This window comes from Cynoglossus semilaevis, chromosome 8 (genome assembly GCF_000523025.1).
Source record: "Cynoglossus semilaevis isolate Cse_v1.0 chromosome 8, Cse_v1.0, whole genome shotgun sequence".
NCBI lineage: Eukaryota > Metazoa > Chordata > Actinopteri > Pleuronectiformes > Cynoglossidae > Cynoglossus > Cynoglossus semilaevis.
Window position 1 is genome coordinate 10,422,847 of NC_024314.1, and position 11,528 is coordinate 10,434,374.

Consider the following 11,528-nt stretch of genomic DNA (forward strand, 5'->3'; position numbering starts at 1 on the left):
TTACTGTATATATGTTTCTTTCTTATTATTTATGCTTTTTTTGGCTGGTGCGACTTACACTCCGGAGTGAATTATAGTCCAGAAAATACTTCAATTTTACCATTTGCAATTTCCCTTTAACGAAAAAATTCCATTATTCAAAATACATTTTTTTTAAATATGTCAATGGTAACATTTTTTTATTTGGCTATAGAAAAAAAAAATGATATACCCGCTACAGTAGTTTTTAGTATTAGCATGGTGTCTTAAATTTTAGCATATAAATTCAAATATTTCATTCCATCATGCTGGAGAAAAACTGTTCACTGCTTCACAAAACACAACTCATGTTAATGTAAAGGTTATTATAACCCTGGTGACTCATGTTTAACATAATTACCTCTGTACCATTTCCATATATAGTGAAGTTCTCGATGGAAGAACATGTTGAAATTAGCGGTGGAGGACTTAATGGCACGTATTCCACAATACAGCTACACTTTCACTGGGGCGACACAGACCATCATCCTGGTTCCGAGCACATGATTGATGGGCACAGATATCCAATGGAGGTACTGCTGTTTGCAACCGTAGCAAGTTTGTTTTTTATGATCATTTTTTGATCGCACTAATTTATGTTCTCTTGTAGATGCACATTGTCAGTCTTAAGAAGGGACTTTCTTTGGAGGAAGCCAAGAAGGATTCAGAGGGAATTGCAGTTCTTGGGTTTTTCATAAATGTTTGTATACAAACACTATTTTTAATGCACTTCACCTTTAGGAGTTCCCATGAAAAAAAAAACAGTTTTTATTTACGTAAGAGTAGCTTGTATGTTTGTAGATTTTCGGCCAATAATTTTTTTATAGCTATACCCAATCCTTTTAAAATATTTTTAACCATAATACTACACCTTGGTATGTTGTTGTGAATTTTGAACCCTTTGGCAACACATTTTACATATACATGGTAAAAATAAAAGACATAGAGCACGCTTTTATAAGGAAACATAGATACATACCCCCGTACTGGTGGGACCCAGTAAAAAAAATCAAAGAGAATCCATTTATATCCATTTACTTTTTTAACCTTTCTGTTGTCCTTCACATTATGTACACACCCAGCATCATCACAACGCACCTTGTCACGCACACCTGTACACACACACACACAAAGGCATATTACCAGCCACCAGGTCACCTAGACCCAAAGGACAACAAGAGGGTTAATTTAAAAAAAAAAAATTGAACTTTGTTGGTCCCATTGTTCAGAAATGCTTGTGTTAACAGCACAAATGCTGCACCCAAGCATGTGGTTCCTCTGGGAATCAAACCTAGGACTCTCTGCTCTCTGCTTTTGATGCAGGCGTGCTAACACTATGGAACCAACTTTCTTTGTTTGTTATCCGAAAAGATAATCTAGATAAGCTGGCTATATCAAAATAATATGTAATTTTCTGATACTAACATAATAGTCTAAAAGACATTTTATTTTGAAAGTTTTATCCTTCAACAATTGGTGTGATGCTACTGGTCTGCAGTAACGGCCAGTGCTGGCTGACAGGTCCTTGGTCCTTGGGCTACAGCATAATGAGTGTATCTCTCACAATAGCAATATATTGCACACCAAACTCTATAGGCACAAATATCTGCTACCTTTAGTTTGAGACACAATCTTATAAATGTAGTGAAAGTGTGAAGTTAAAGTTAAAAATTGTAATAACATTATTTTTGCTTACAAATAGGAAGCAGAAGACGGAGAAATATCTGGAGCTTGGAATAACCTGGCATCACATTTGACTAACAAAACTGGTACAGATTTGTTTGATTATGGTTTTAATACATTTGCTAGTGCTATCATCTAAACAGGCATTAAATAGGTTTTAATACATTTATTGTTTAGATAAATAGAGCATTGTAATAAATTATATTACTTAACTGCCACTGATATGAAGCTTTTGGTTGTGTGTCTTTTAACTTTCCCTAGATGCTGAGGTCTCATTACACCATAACATATCCATTAATGACCTGATTGGAAATGTTGACCTTAATAAATTCTATCGATACCTGGGCTCTCTTACCACACCAACATGCGATGAAGCTGTTATATGGACTGTATTTCATGAGCCCATCAGCATCAGCAAAAATCTGGTAGGTTAAATGTATTAGGGCTTTCAATTTTGGAAAGAACATATCATGATTCTCAGCTTACATAGACGTAAACTAATGGTCAAAAGGTACATCTTAATTGATTGATTTGCTTGATCACCCCAATGTAAAAGTCCGTACACTCTTCACTACACTGAATGGTGTATACCACATTGTCCAGCTTGTTTCTTTGTGTCTTGTCTTTTGGGTGAACCAGTTTTCGTCTCAGGGTATTACCAGGTCTGAAGTGTACGGGGATCTGGTGGTGGTTAAAGATCCTCCAAAGTTTTTTTGAGACCCCCTGCCATGTATGGAATGACGACGTTCCCCCCTCCCGTTGTCCTCCCTCTCTGCTGGCCTCTTTTTGTTGGTTTTTAAAAGGGGTCTTGAGGGCTGTCCTAATGTGTCCCTGCTCCCTCAACTTTCCTCTGTTGGTGGTGGGAATGGTGTTTGCCCGTGACTGCAGGGTTCTGATGACTCCTAATTTGTGCTCCAGTGGGTGGTGTGAGTCAAAACGGAGGTACTGGTTGGCATGAGTGGGTTTCCTGTACACCTCTATGTAGAGTTATCTGTCCTCTGTGATGTGAACTGCACAATCCAGGAGTGCAAGGCAGTTGTTTTTCACATCTCTGGTGAACTAGATGTTCCTTTCCACTGCTTTGATGTGATCGGTGAAGTTGTTGATCTTCTGGACCTTGATTTTACCCAAGTGTCGTCCAAATATTGGAACCAGTAACTGGATGCTGTTCCCACACAGGAGTGTAGAGCTCCGCTCTCCACTACCTCCATGTAAAGATTGACCACTATGAGAGACAGAGGAAAGCCCATGGCACGCCATGCTTCTGTCTGTAGAAAGACTCCTTGAATTGGAAGTACAGTATGTGGTGGGGGGGGGGGGAAAAAGCTTCTGGATTTCTGCCTCACCACAACATACTGTCTATCTTTTGTCACACTGACAGTATATATTTGCTGTACTCCCCACCACCAGTTAGAACTAAAGAAGCCTCTTGAATGAGATGCGAAATGTCTTCTTGAGAACATTTCATGTCCAGTTGCCTAATGGACCTCTTCAACCTATGTGAAAATAGTTTGTCTGACCACAAACATACTCATGTTTGCGATACTCATAGAAAAGATTCGCATGATATTTAGGCTTTACAATTACATTTTTTTTACGAATTTGTTTTAATGCCTCTCAATGTTTACCTTTCTCATTTGTTCTGTTTTTAGATTCAACAATTTCCTGCAAAATCAGGACTTACCAATGTTTTTCGGCCAACTCAGAATCTCCACCAACGTCAAGTGTCTGCCTCCTTTGCAACTCCCAACCCCCCCAGTGAGTCAACCTATACCGTTTCAATCCTGTTTAAAAAAATTAGAAGGACACATTAATCAGAATTGGTTTTTGTTCCTTAGGTCCCCATTGGTGCTATGATGATCATTGTGGTATGAATCAACATGTTTGTTCAGTGACCACACCAAGAATAGTTGTTATCCTGTGTAGTTCTGTCTTAAACGTAGGGTTTCTTCTTTCCCACAGACTACAATCCATCAAAATGGAAACTTTTGGACTCCTCCTATTGTGAAGGTGACCACCAGTCACCCATTAACATTGACACACACAACATTGTGATGGATGAACACCTTGATGCCTTCATCTATAAACATTTTGATGACAAACACTCAATCGAGTACATCACTAACACCGGACATGCAGGTTTGACAGTTTTCCACATCTTTCCTTTTTTAAAATTTAAATTTACCTGCAGTTACCTTATTTGAAGATCGATTAATTGAGAGTAGTTAATTTCAGATTAATTTAAATCTTAGTATACCTTAAAATTATTTTTGTAACCATAATACCATGATATTAGGCTCAGACTGATTTATGTGTAGTTTCAGGATTAACACTGTAGTTAACAACTTTGCTAAGCTGCATTGCTTCTATGCTTAGAACTGAGTCCTGAGGTCCTAAGATACCAGGGTGCACTCACACTAGAGCAGTGGTTCTCAAATAGTTTCTGACATGCCCCCTTGGGGACAGAATTGTTTTAATGCTACTCACCTCTCCTCCTCCGACCCACACCCCTGCGAATTGAAATACTATTGAGAACCTGATAACATGTATATTTTTATCTGTACAAACCACTGTATGAGTTGCTGCCACCTAGTGACTGGAGGCTTGTTATCATTCAAGCATTACAGCAGTGGTACACTTATGTACAACGTACCATATTCCATTGGAAGCCCCTCACACCTCTCCCAGCACCTCATCACGGGGGGCCCACCCCACTATTTGCGAAGTACTGCACTAGAGGCAGTTGATCTGTACCATGCTGAAGCCCGAATGCTCCCTTCTCACTGGCGGCGCAGAAAATGTGCTTGTAGTCATGCATGACCAAGTATACCGTGCTTCAGCGCACATCTATCAACCGTGCCGTGCCAGGGAAGTGTGCCATACTCAGGCACAGTAGACTTGTATTCACACTAGCCATAGAATCTGGACTTTTCGGAACAAACGTGCCAAACTGCCTAGTGTGAGTGCACCCTTACTTAAATGGGGCCTTTGTGGCCATATTGACCTAAGAGCTCCAACATGAAAAGGAAAATTCAAAGACTGTTAGAAGAACATGTTTGTGCATTCAGGTCACTGCCATCACTTCAAATTGTTTTTTTGTTCTTTCCTAACAAACAGTTAAATGTGTGCTGAAGGAGAACGTAGTAGAGTTGTCAGGTGGAGGTTTGGGTCATGTCTACACCACACTTCAATTCCACTTTCATTGGGGTTCAACATCAGAGAATTCAATGGGCTCAGAACACATGGTGGATTCTAAACAGTTCCCAATGGAGGTGGTTTGAAAACATCTTTGCAGAATCACCTAAAGCAAAGTTCATCATTTCTTTTAATCTCACCATTATGCGATACATTTTTGTCTTTAATTAGATGCATATAGTGAGCAAGAGAAAGGACCTAACTTTAGATGAGGCACTCAAGACTTCTAATGGCATTGCAGTTCTTGGATTCTTCATTGAGGTAACAATGCAGTCTTTGTAACTAATTATTAACCATTTATTATTTACTTGATTTTGAATTATTTGATTTTAATATCACAACTCAATCATACCTCAATAGGTTTGACGATGCAGCATTATACACCCTTTAAATAGAAACACCTTTGTTTGTGAAAAGGCTTTGCATTTGCTCTGTTATTTGTCACAAAGCAGCTATCGCAAATAGCTCAATTGTTTGGAACACCAAAGCCGTAGGCATGAAATTACCAATTCCTTCTAACATTTTCTCTTAAAGGTAGCATATCACCTGCACTTCATATATTGATGATTGATTGAGGACCAGCCAAGTAGATGGGTGATTTGTCAATGTACTCAGAAGTTAAAAAAGAACATTATTGACCCCTTTGAGATTAAAACATCACTCTGTTGGACGTACAATTTGGTGTGTCCAACAGAGATTTGTGAGTCAATCACAACCGGCACCTTCTAAGCAACAGCAGCTCATAGTTGTGTACTGCATTAAAGTCCTAAGATTCATTCTCAATTTACTCTGGGTATGTTAAAAAAATGTAAGTACTCAAGTAAATAAAGATATAATATATATGTGTATGTATATATATATATATATATATATATATATATAGTATAGTATTAGTACTACTTTATCCCCACCAGTTTTGTTTTACCTGACATTTCAGCAACACTCAATTAACACTATTTTCTTTACTTAAAAGACTGACAAACTTACAAAAAAGCTTTTTGCATCTTTTCATCTAGGCAACTGATACAACCAAAAGTGGGAGCAGTAGTTCAGATTCTGGCCATCATGAGGTAAGAAATATAGCTTTGCTAGACTGTATTCTTTATAGCCATCTCTTACCACTAGGGGATGGTAATAATTATCCTTTACTATTACATATACACTCACAGATAATTTGAAGTGAATAAATACATGTTTTCACACCGATTAACTGGATTTGGATAATTTCCCAGGGTACACATTTTGATCTTTCATGAAAAACTTATTGCAGCACAGTGGTTGGGATTTGCAGTACGAAAACAAACAAAGGTTTAGGAGCAATCTTCAGCATTGGTCTTAAGCTGCTGTCATATATATAAAATTATATAGATAGATAGCCCTTATCCTGATGGACTATTAATCCCTCAGGAGATATATGATTTAAAAAAGTTCTTTAGTGCACAGAAAAATCCTAACACCATGTCTTTTTTAAACTAGAGAGGGAGGAACTGTTTTACCTAAATAGTCATGAGTGGAAGAGACGTAGGTGAGGATTGTGCAGGACACGTAGAGTATTTTTCGCACTATAAGGTGCACCGCATTATAAGGCGCAATATCAATGAACGGTTCTATTTTCGCATTAAGCGAAACAAAACAGTCAGCGAAACAATTAAGCGGAACAATCTAACATGTCCGGATCCTTCTTGTCAATATCTGAGTCAGTCTCGTTGCTGTTAATTAGCTGTTCAGTGATGATTCCGGCCTTCGTGAAACCTCTGAAGACATTTGAGACTGATACCTTAGCCCAGGCATCCAAGATCCTTTGGCAGATAGTGGCGTAACTCGCCCGGCGTTGCCTCCCTGTCTTGGTGAATGTGTGTTCGCCTTCTGTCATCCAATGCTCCCACGCAGCTCGCAATTTAACTTTGAACGCCCTGTTAACACCACTATTTATTTGGAATTCTGTGGTTAATCCACCCGGAATGATGGAAAGCCCCAAATTAGTTTGCTTCACTTAGGTTTTGACAATATCGGTGAGATGGGCGCACATGGAGATCAATAGGGACAGAGATTTGTGGAAAAGGGTAGTGACCTCAGTTGAACACAGAAGAGCGCTGTTGTTGTTGTTCGCCCCTCCAGAGTCAGACTGTGCCACCATTTTGGTTCTGGATGGTCATGGTATTGTTGTTTTGACGCTGTTCCGTGCGGAAGTGCGGATGTTGTTTTGCATAAATAAGAACGAGTTACGTCAAACTTACATCAAAAAGTTCCTTACAAAAAATCCTGCCCATTTTATGCCGAACTAGTTTCTTCAGGTGTAATAAGATTTTGGTTCGCGAGCAGTGGCACGGTTCGACACGTGTTTGTGCTCGACCTGTGCTTACCTCCGCTGTGCTAATCTTTGCTGGGCCCCCACAATGTGCATGTGAGAAATGAAATGCCGATTTAGTATTGAAATGTCAATTGTTCTTTAATTGTTTTAAATTGTTTGTTTTAGGAAACAAATCCCACATCTGATATGGAAAGCTGGAAGAAACTAACCAATTATCTCGCAGCCATAAGCACAACTGGTAAATGCAAACTTGTTTACATTTGGTACATTTAATGTATGATACTCAGTGTTTGGTAGTTGATTCTGTTGGTCAGGCTAATATTAGAACCCAATTTCACAGCTCAAAAAAGAAGAAAACACAAGCAGCAGTAGGCACACAGGGAGTCAAACAAGAAATGAGAAACAAAGAATGCTCCAGGGCCTTAGATAACTGCAAGAGATCTAGCACTGGAGGCTGGGAAGACAAGGGTACATGTACATGCAATATGTGAGAAAAACAAGATCAGTCTGTCACGTACCTAAAGAGGAAATTACCTAAATGAGAGCAACAGGTTCCCTAAAACCAAAAAAAAATTGACAATGTACAAGCACAGATGAAAACAGGATAAATAATATAGGTAAAAAGATATAACATGGCTGTTTCCTCTCATCACCAGTGCTTGTTGGCCCAGAAGTGCATCCCTAAGCTCTTGTCTGTTAGGTTGGTAGTGATGAAGCTCTTAGAAGAAAGCCTCTATCAGTGTGGAACATCCCATGAGAAGAGCCTGAGTTGTCCTGTGCGAGATGATTATACTGCCATTATACTGCGATTCCTCAGATGAGGGGAATTGTTGTGAAGTAATATAAGCCTTTATTAGAGTATTAGAGTACTTAAGTCGGCAAGAGTGATTTAACTGTGATGCAGTCAGCTACGGGGAGCCTGCGTAACTCAACGAATAGAGTGGTGACCTGTGCCCTTTTACGCTCGAAGACCAGGTGCACCGCTACATTCCGGACCATCTGTAGTGGTTTCGTAGCGCAGATAGGGAGGCATACAAGAAGGGTGTTGTAGTAGAGGAGACAGGGGATGACCACGGTCTGTACCAGGAGCTGGGTAGCCTGTAGTTAGGTATGACTTAATCGTTCTTTCGGGACCGAGGCAACATGATATGTACTTTAGTGCACCCAGCCACACTACTACAGTTTCTGAGCTACACCCAAATCCATTTTATTTTCAAAAAACAAGAATAAATCTTAATGATAGTTTGTAATTAGAGAAAAGACACCACAGCAAAAAACAAGAATAAATAATTGAATAAATACAAGTTTGTAATTAGAGAAAAGACACCACAGAGAGACATGAAGAGGAAAGGTTTGTAGCGATAGCGTTTTTTTACAAACAGATTGTAGTACCAGCATTTCTGAAGTTGCTGATACCGAGTAACATCACTGATACTTTTGTATATGGAGTTATAATAAATATGCAATTAACTAGGTATTATAGAAGTGGTACAGCTCTGTGAGTAATAGGATGTTGTTCAGTAAGGTGCTGGCTCAACCCAGACCAGTGAGGACACCAAACAAGAAAATGCTCACAGACAAATATGTTTGTATTATGCAAAATAATTGAATTTGAAACTTGTCTGTAAGACAAGATACACTTCATGCATAGGAAACACAACTGGCTGAAAGTGAGCAGACCTTTTACACTAATAGTGTATTTCAATTGAAAACTTGACTGACTTCCAGTAATCAAAAGGTCACTTAAACACTCCAGATTAAAATAAACAATTTATAAAATAAACAATTTAACACACATAATTCAGTATCTGTTGAGTTAAGCTGTGTTTTCAGTGGTGAGGTATGTCTTAAAGGGTTTTGTAAATACAGAAAAATCTTCCAGAAAGCCTTGCTCATCCTCCTCCCTGATGTTAAAATACCCCCAAACTAACCATCAGGTCACTAGATTGGCACCTGTTTTCATGAGTACTAGTATTTGAGTCAAATGTTAATGCATCCCCATCCACATACTTTTGCAAAAACCATGGACTTTAACAAGTAATTGTTAAAATTAAATTGTTAAATTTTTCAAATCATTTTAAACTTTTGCCCTGTTTGCAATTTAAATACCACAAAAACTGAACTATTTATTGTTCAGGATCAAAGGCTGATGTGACTGAAGAAATTTCCATTGATGACCTGCTTGGTTCTGTGGACAGAGCTATCTACTATCGTTACAACGGTTCTTTAACAACGCCTGTATGTAACGAAGCAGTGGTTTGGACAGTTTTTAAAGAGTCCATCAAAATAGACCAAAACCTGGTGAGTAAATGGTCCTAATGATACTCAATTTATTTAAAAGAATGCCATTGCTGTTTCTTAGTTTTCCACTTTGCATCTGACAGCTACTGCTTGTGCTTGGACAGTTAATTTTTTTTTTGCATCATCAAATGCATCATTGGCAAAATAACTTTATATCAGTATAAAATGTAAAAAGGTGTATAATGTATAAAAGACAAAATGCTTTTTTCCCCATCTTCAATACTCAAAAAATGCAACTTTTGAAACCGTGCTGCATATATGTCCAATTTTCTTTGGCATTTTGAATAGTTTATTTTTTGAATGCTATGTGGTTCATACCGTACTAAAAGTGAGGGGGTGAAAACGGTGTCCTCCAGGTTCACTTTTTTGCTGTACAATGGCCTCAATCGTATTAGTGGTGATAAAGTTACTTCATTTTAAGTACAGTAGTTGTCACTGGAAATTGATCATCTATATCGGATTATTTAGAAATACTCATTTTTTTAAAAGACAATTCATACATTCTTTCATAAAATTCATAAAATTAATACAACTAAGTCCGTCATTGTTCTTTCTAACCTAACTTGCCTTTTGGACTTAGTTGAATTCAGAAATGGAACTGGCATTGTCTGTACGTGTATTCAGAGATAGTGAGCAATTACTTAACTTGCCTTTTGGACTTAGCAGCTGCAGCAAGGTTCCAGGTAATTCAAGACTATGAGACCCAATTTAGTTGAATTCAAAAATGGAACCGGCATTGTCAGTACGTGTATTCAGAGATAGTGAGCAATGGATTTACAACATAATAATAACAACAACAGCATTGTTGCATCATAATGGGAATACAGTATATATACCGTCAAAGTTTAGTGATTAATGTGTGTACAGAATACTAGTACTAGTAACATCCTTTACCCTCTTGTAAATATCTGAGTATGACTATTTTGACGAGTGTACACACCAATATGAAATACAAGTACTACATTTTGTTTAGGATGTGTTTTAATAATATGCAATGACAGGCAGGCTAAAAGGTCCTCAGACTGCCCCTTTCGTCAGATTAGACTAGTGGTTCCCAAGCTTTCTCTGCAGTGCCTCCCTTTGGTTCATTTCTGTGTCCCCCCCACTCAAAAATAAATAAATAAAATAAAATAAAAACTGGACAAAGACACAAATATTTGTTTATTTTACACATTTTAAATGTACCTTCTTTTACACACCTTAAGCGTTTTATTATGCTAACATTGTCAAATTTGGTCAGTTGGCAGGTGTGAGAATTTGTCAACAATATATCAAAGTGAATAATACGACGCAATCCAATTATTAAAAACAAACAAAAGAAGGAAAAATTGTCTCCTTCTTTACTATTGACTAGGAAATGGTGATTATTGTGCATTTATACATTTGTCTTTTTTTTTATCCAGATGAAACTCTTCCCAACTAGGGCAGGTTATGAAAACGTGTTTCGGCCATCACAGTCTGTCAATGGCAGGAAAGTCTACATCTCTGCATCAGCAGCTGCTGGCCCTGGAATCACCACACTGTTTCTGTTGCTGCCATGTCTTTACATTGCATCATTAAATCATTACCTTTGAAAGTTATTTTGACCTTCCACAGAAAATGAATTATTATTATTACATAAGTATCTTTTTTTGTACATCATTTAGATTTTCTTAATATAAACAGAAAAATACATTGATGTTTGTGTGACTATTTGTAGTTATAAGGCTTATCTCAATCAAATATCTTTAAAATATATTATAACCGTATTTAAAGATGGGATTCAAAAGAGTCAAAATCCTGTTTGGTGTATGTCAGTACAAGTAACTATTACGCCAGAAGACATTTTGCGTAAGTAGCAGTTTTGAAAGCTGTAACATATAAGTGAAAAATATTTTAGAGCTGTAATGTATCAGTGTAATAAACTGTTTGTTAATTAAACCAAATGTTAATAAATTGAAAAAAATGGAAAGCCTTAGTGGTCTATACGTAATTTCCTGACTACAAATTTAAAAAGAAAAAAAAATACTTGACATATGTA

At 37.6% G+C, this 11,528-nt stretch overlaps 1 protein-coding gene across 1 annotated transcript; it reads left to right on the top strand.

Moving 5' to 3' along the window:
• Positions 1–407: 407 nt before the first annotated feature.
• Positions 408–11,204, top strand: LOC103382034 (carbonic anhydrase 4-like). The gene is made up of 13 exons (XM_008314683.2): positions 408–551; positions 629–718; positions 1,721–1,787; positions 1,963–2,126; positions 3,354–3,459; positions 3,540–3,569; positions 3,664–3,840; positions 4,819–4,973; positions 5,068–5,157; positions 5,913–5,966; positions 7,373–7,445; positions 9,345–9,508; positions 10,912–11,204. Exons 1-13 carry the CDS (start codon positions 414–416, stop codon positions 11,080–11,082), a joined length of 1,479 nt encoding a protein of 492 aa, XP_008312905.1. The 5' UTR covers positions 408–413; the 3' UTR covers positions 11,083–11,204.
• The last annotated feature ends 324 nt before the right edge of the window (positions 11,205–11,528 follow it).

Coding starts and splice junctions, on each gene's coding strand:
- LOC103382034 (XM_008314683.2), top strand. CDS start 414: ATGGAAGAACATGTTGAAATTAGCGGTGGAGGACTTAATGGCACGTAT. Junction 719..1,720: donor TTCTTGGGTTTTTCATAAAT/GTTTGTATACAA, acceptor GCTTACAAATAG/GAAGCAGAAGACGGAGAAAT. Junction 5,967..7,372: donor CAGATTCTGGCCATCATGAG/GTAAGAAATATA, acceptor TGTTTGTTTTAG/GAAACAAATCCCACATCTGA.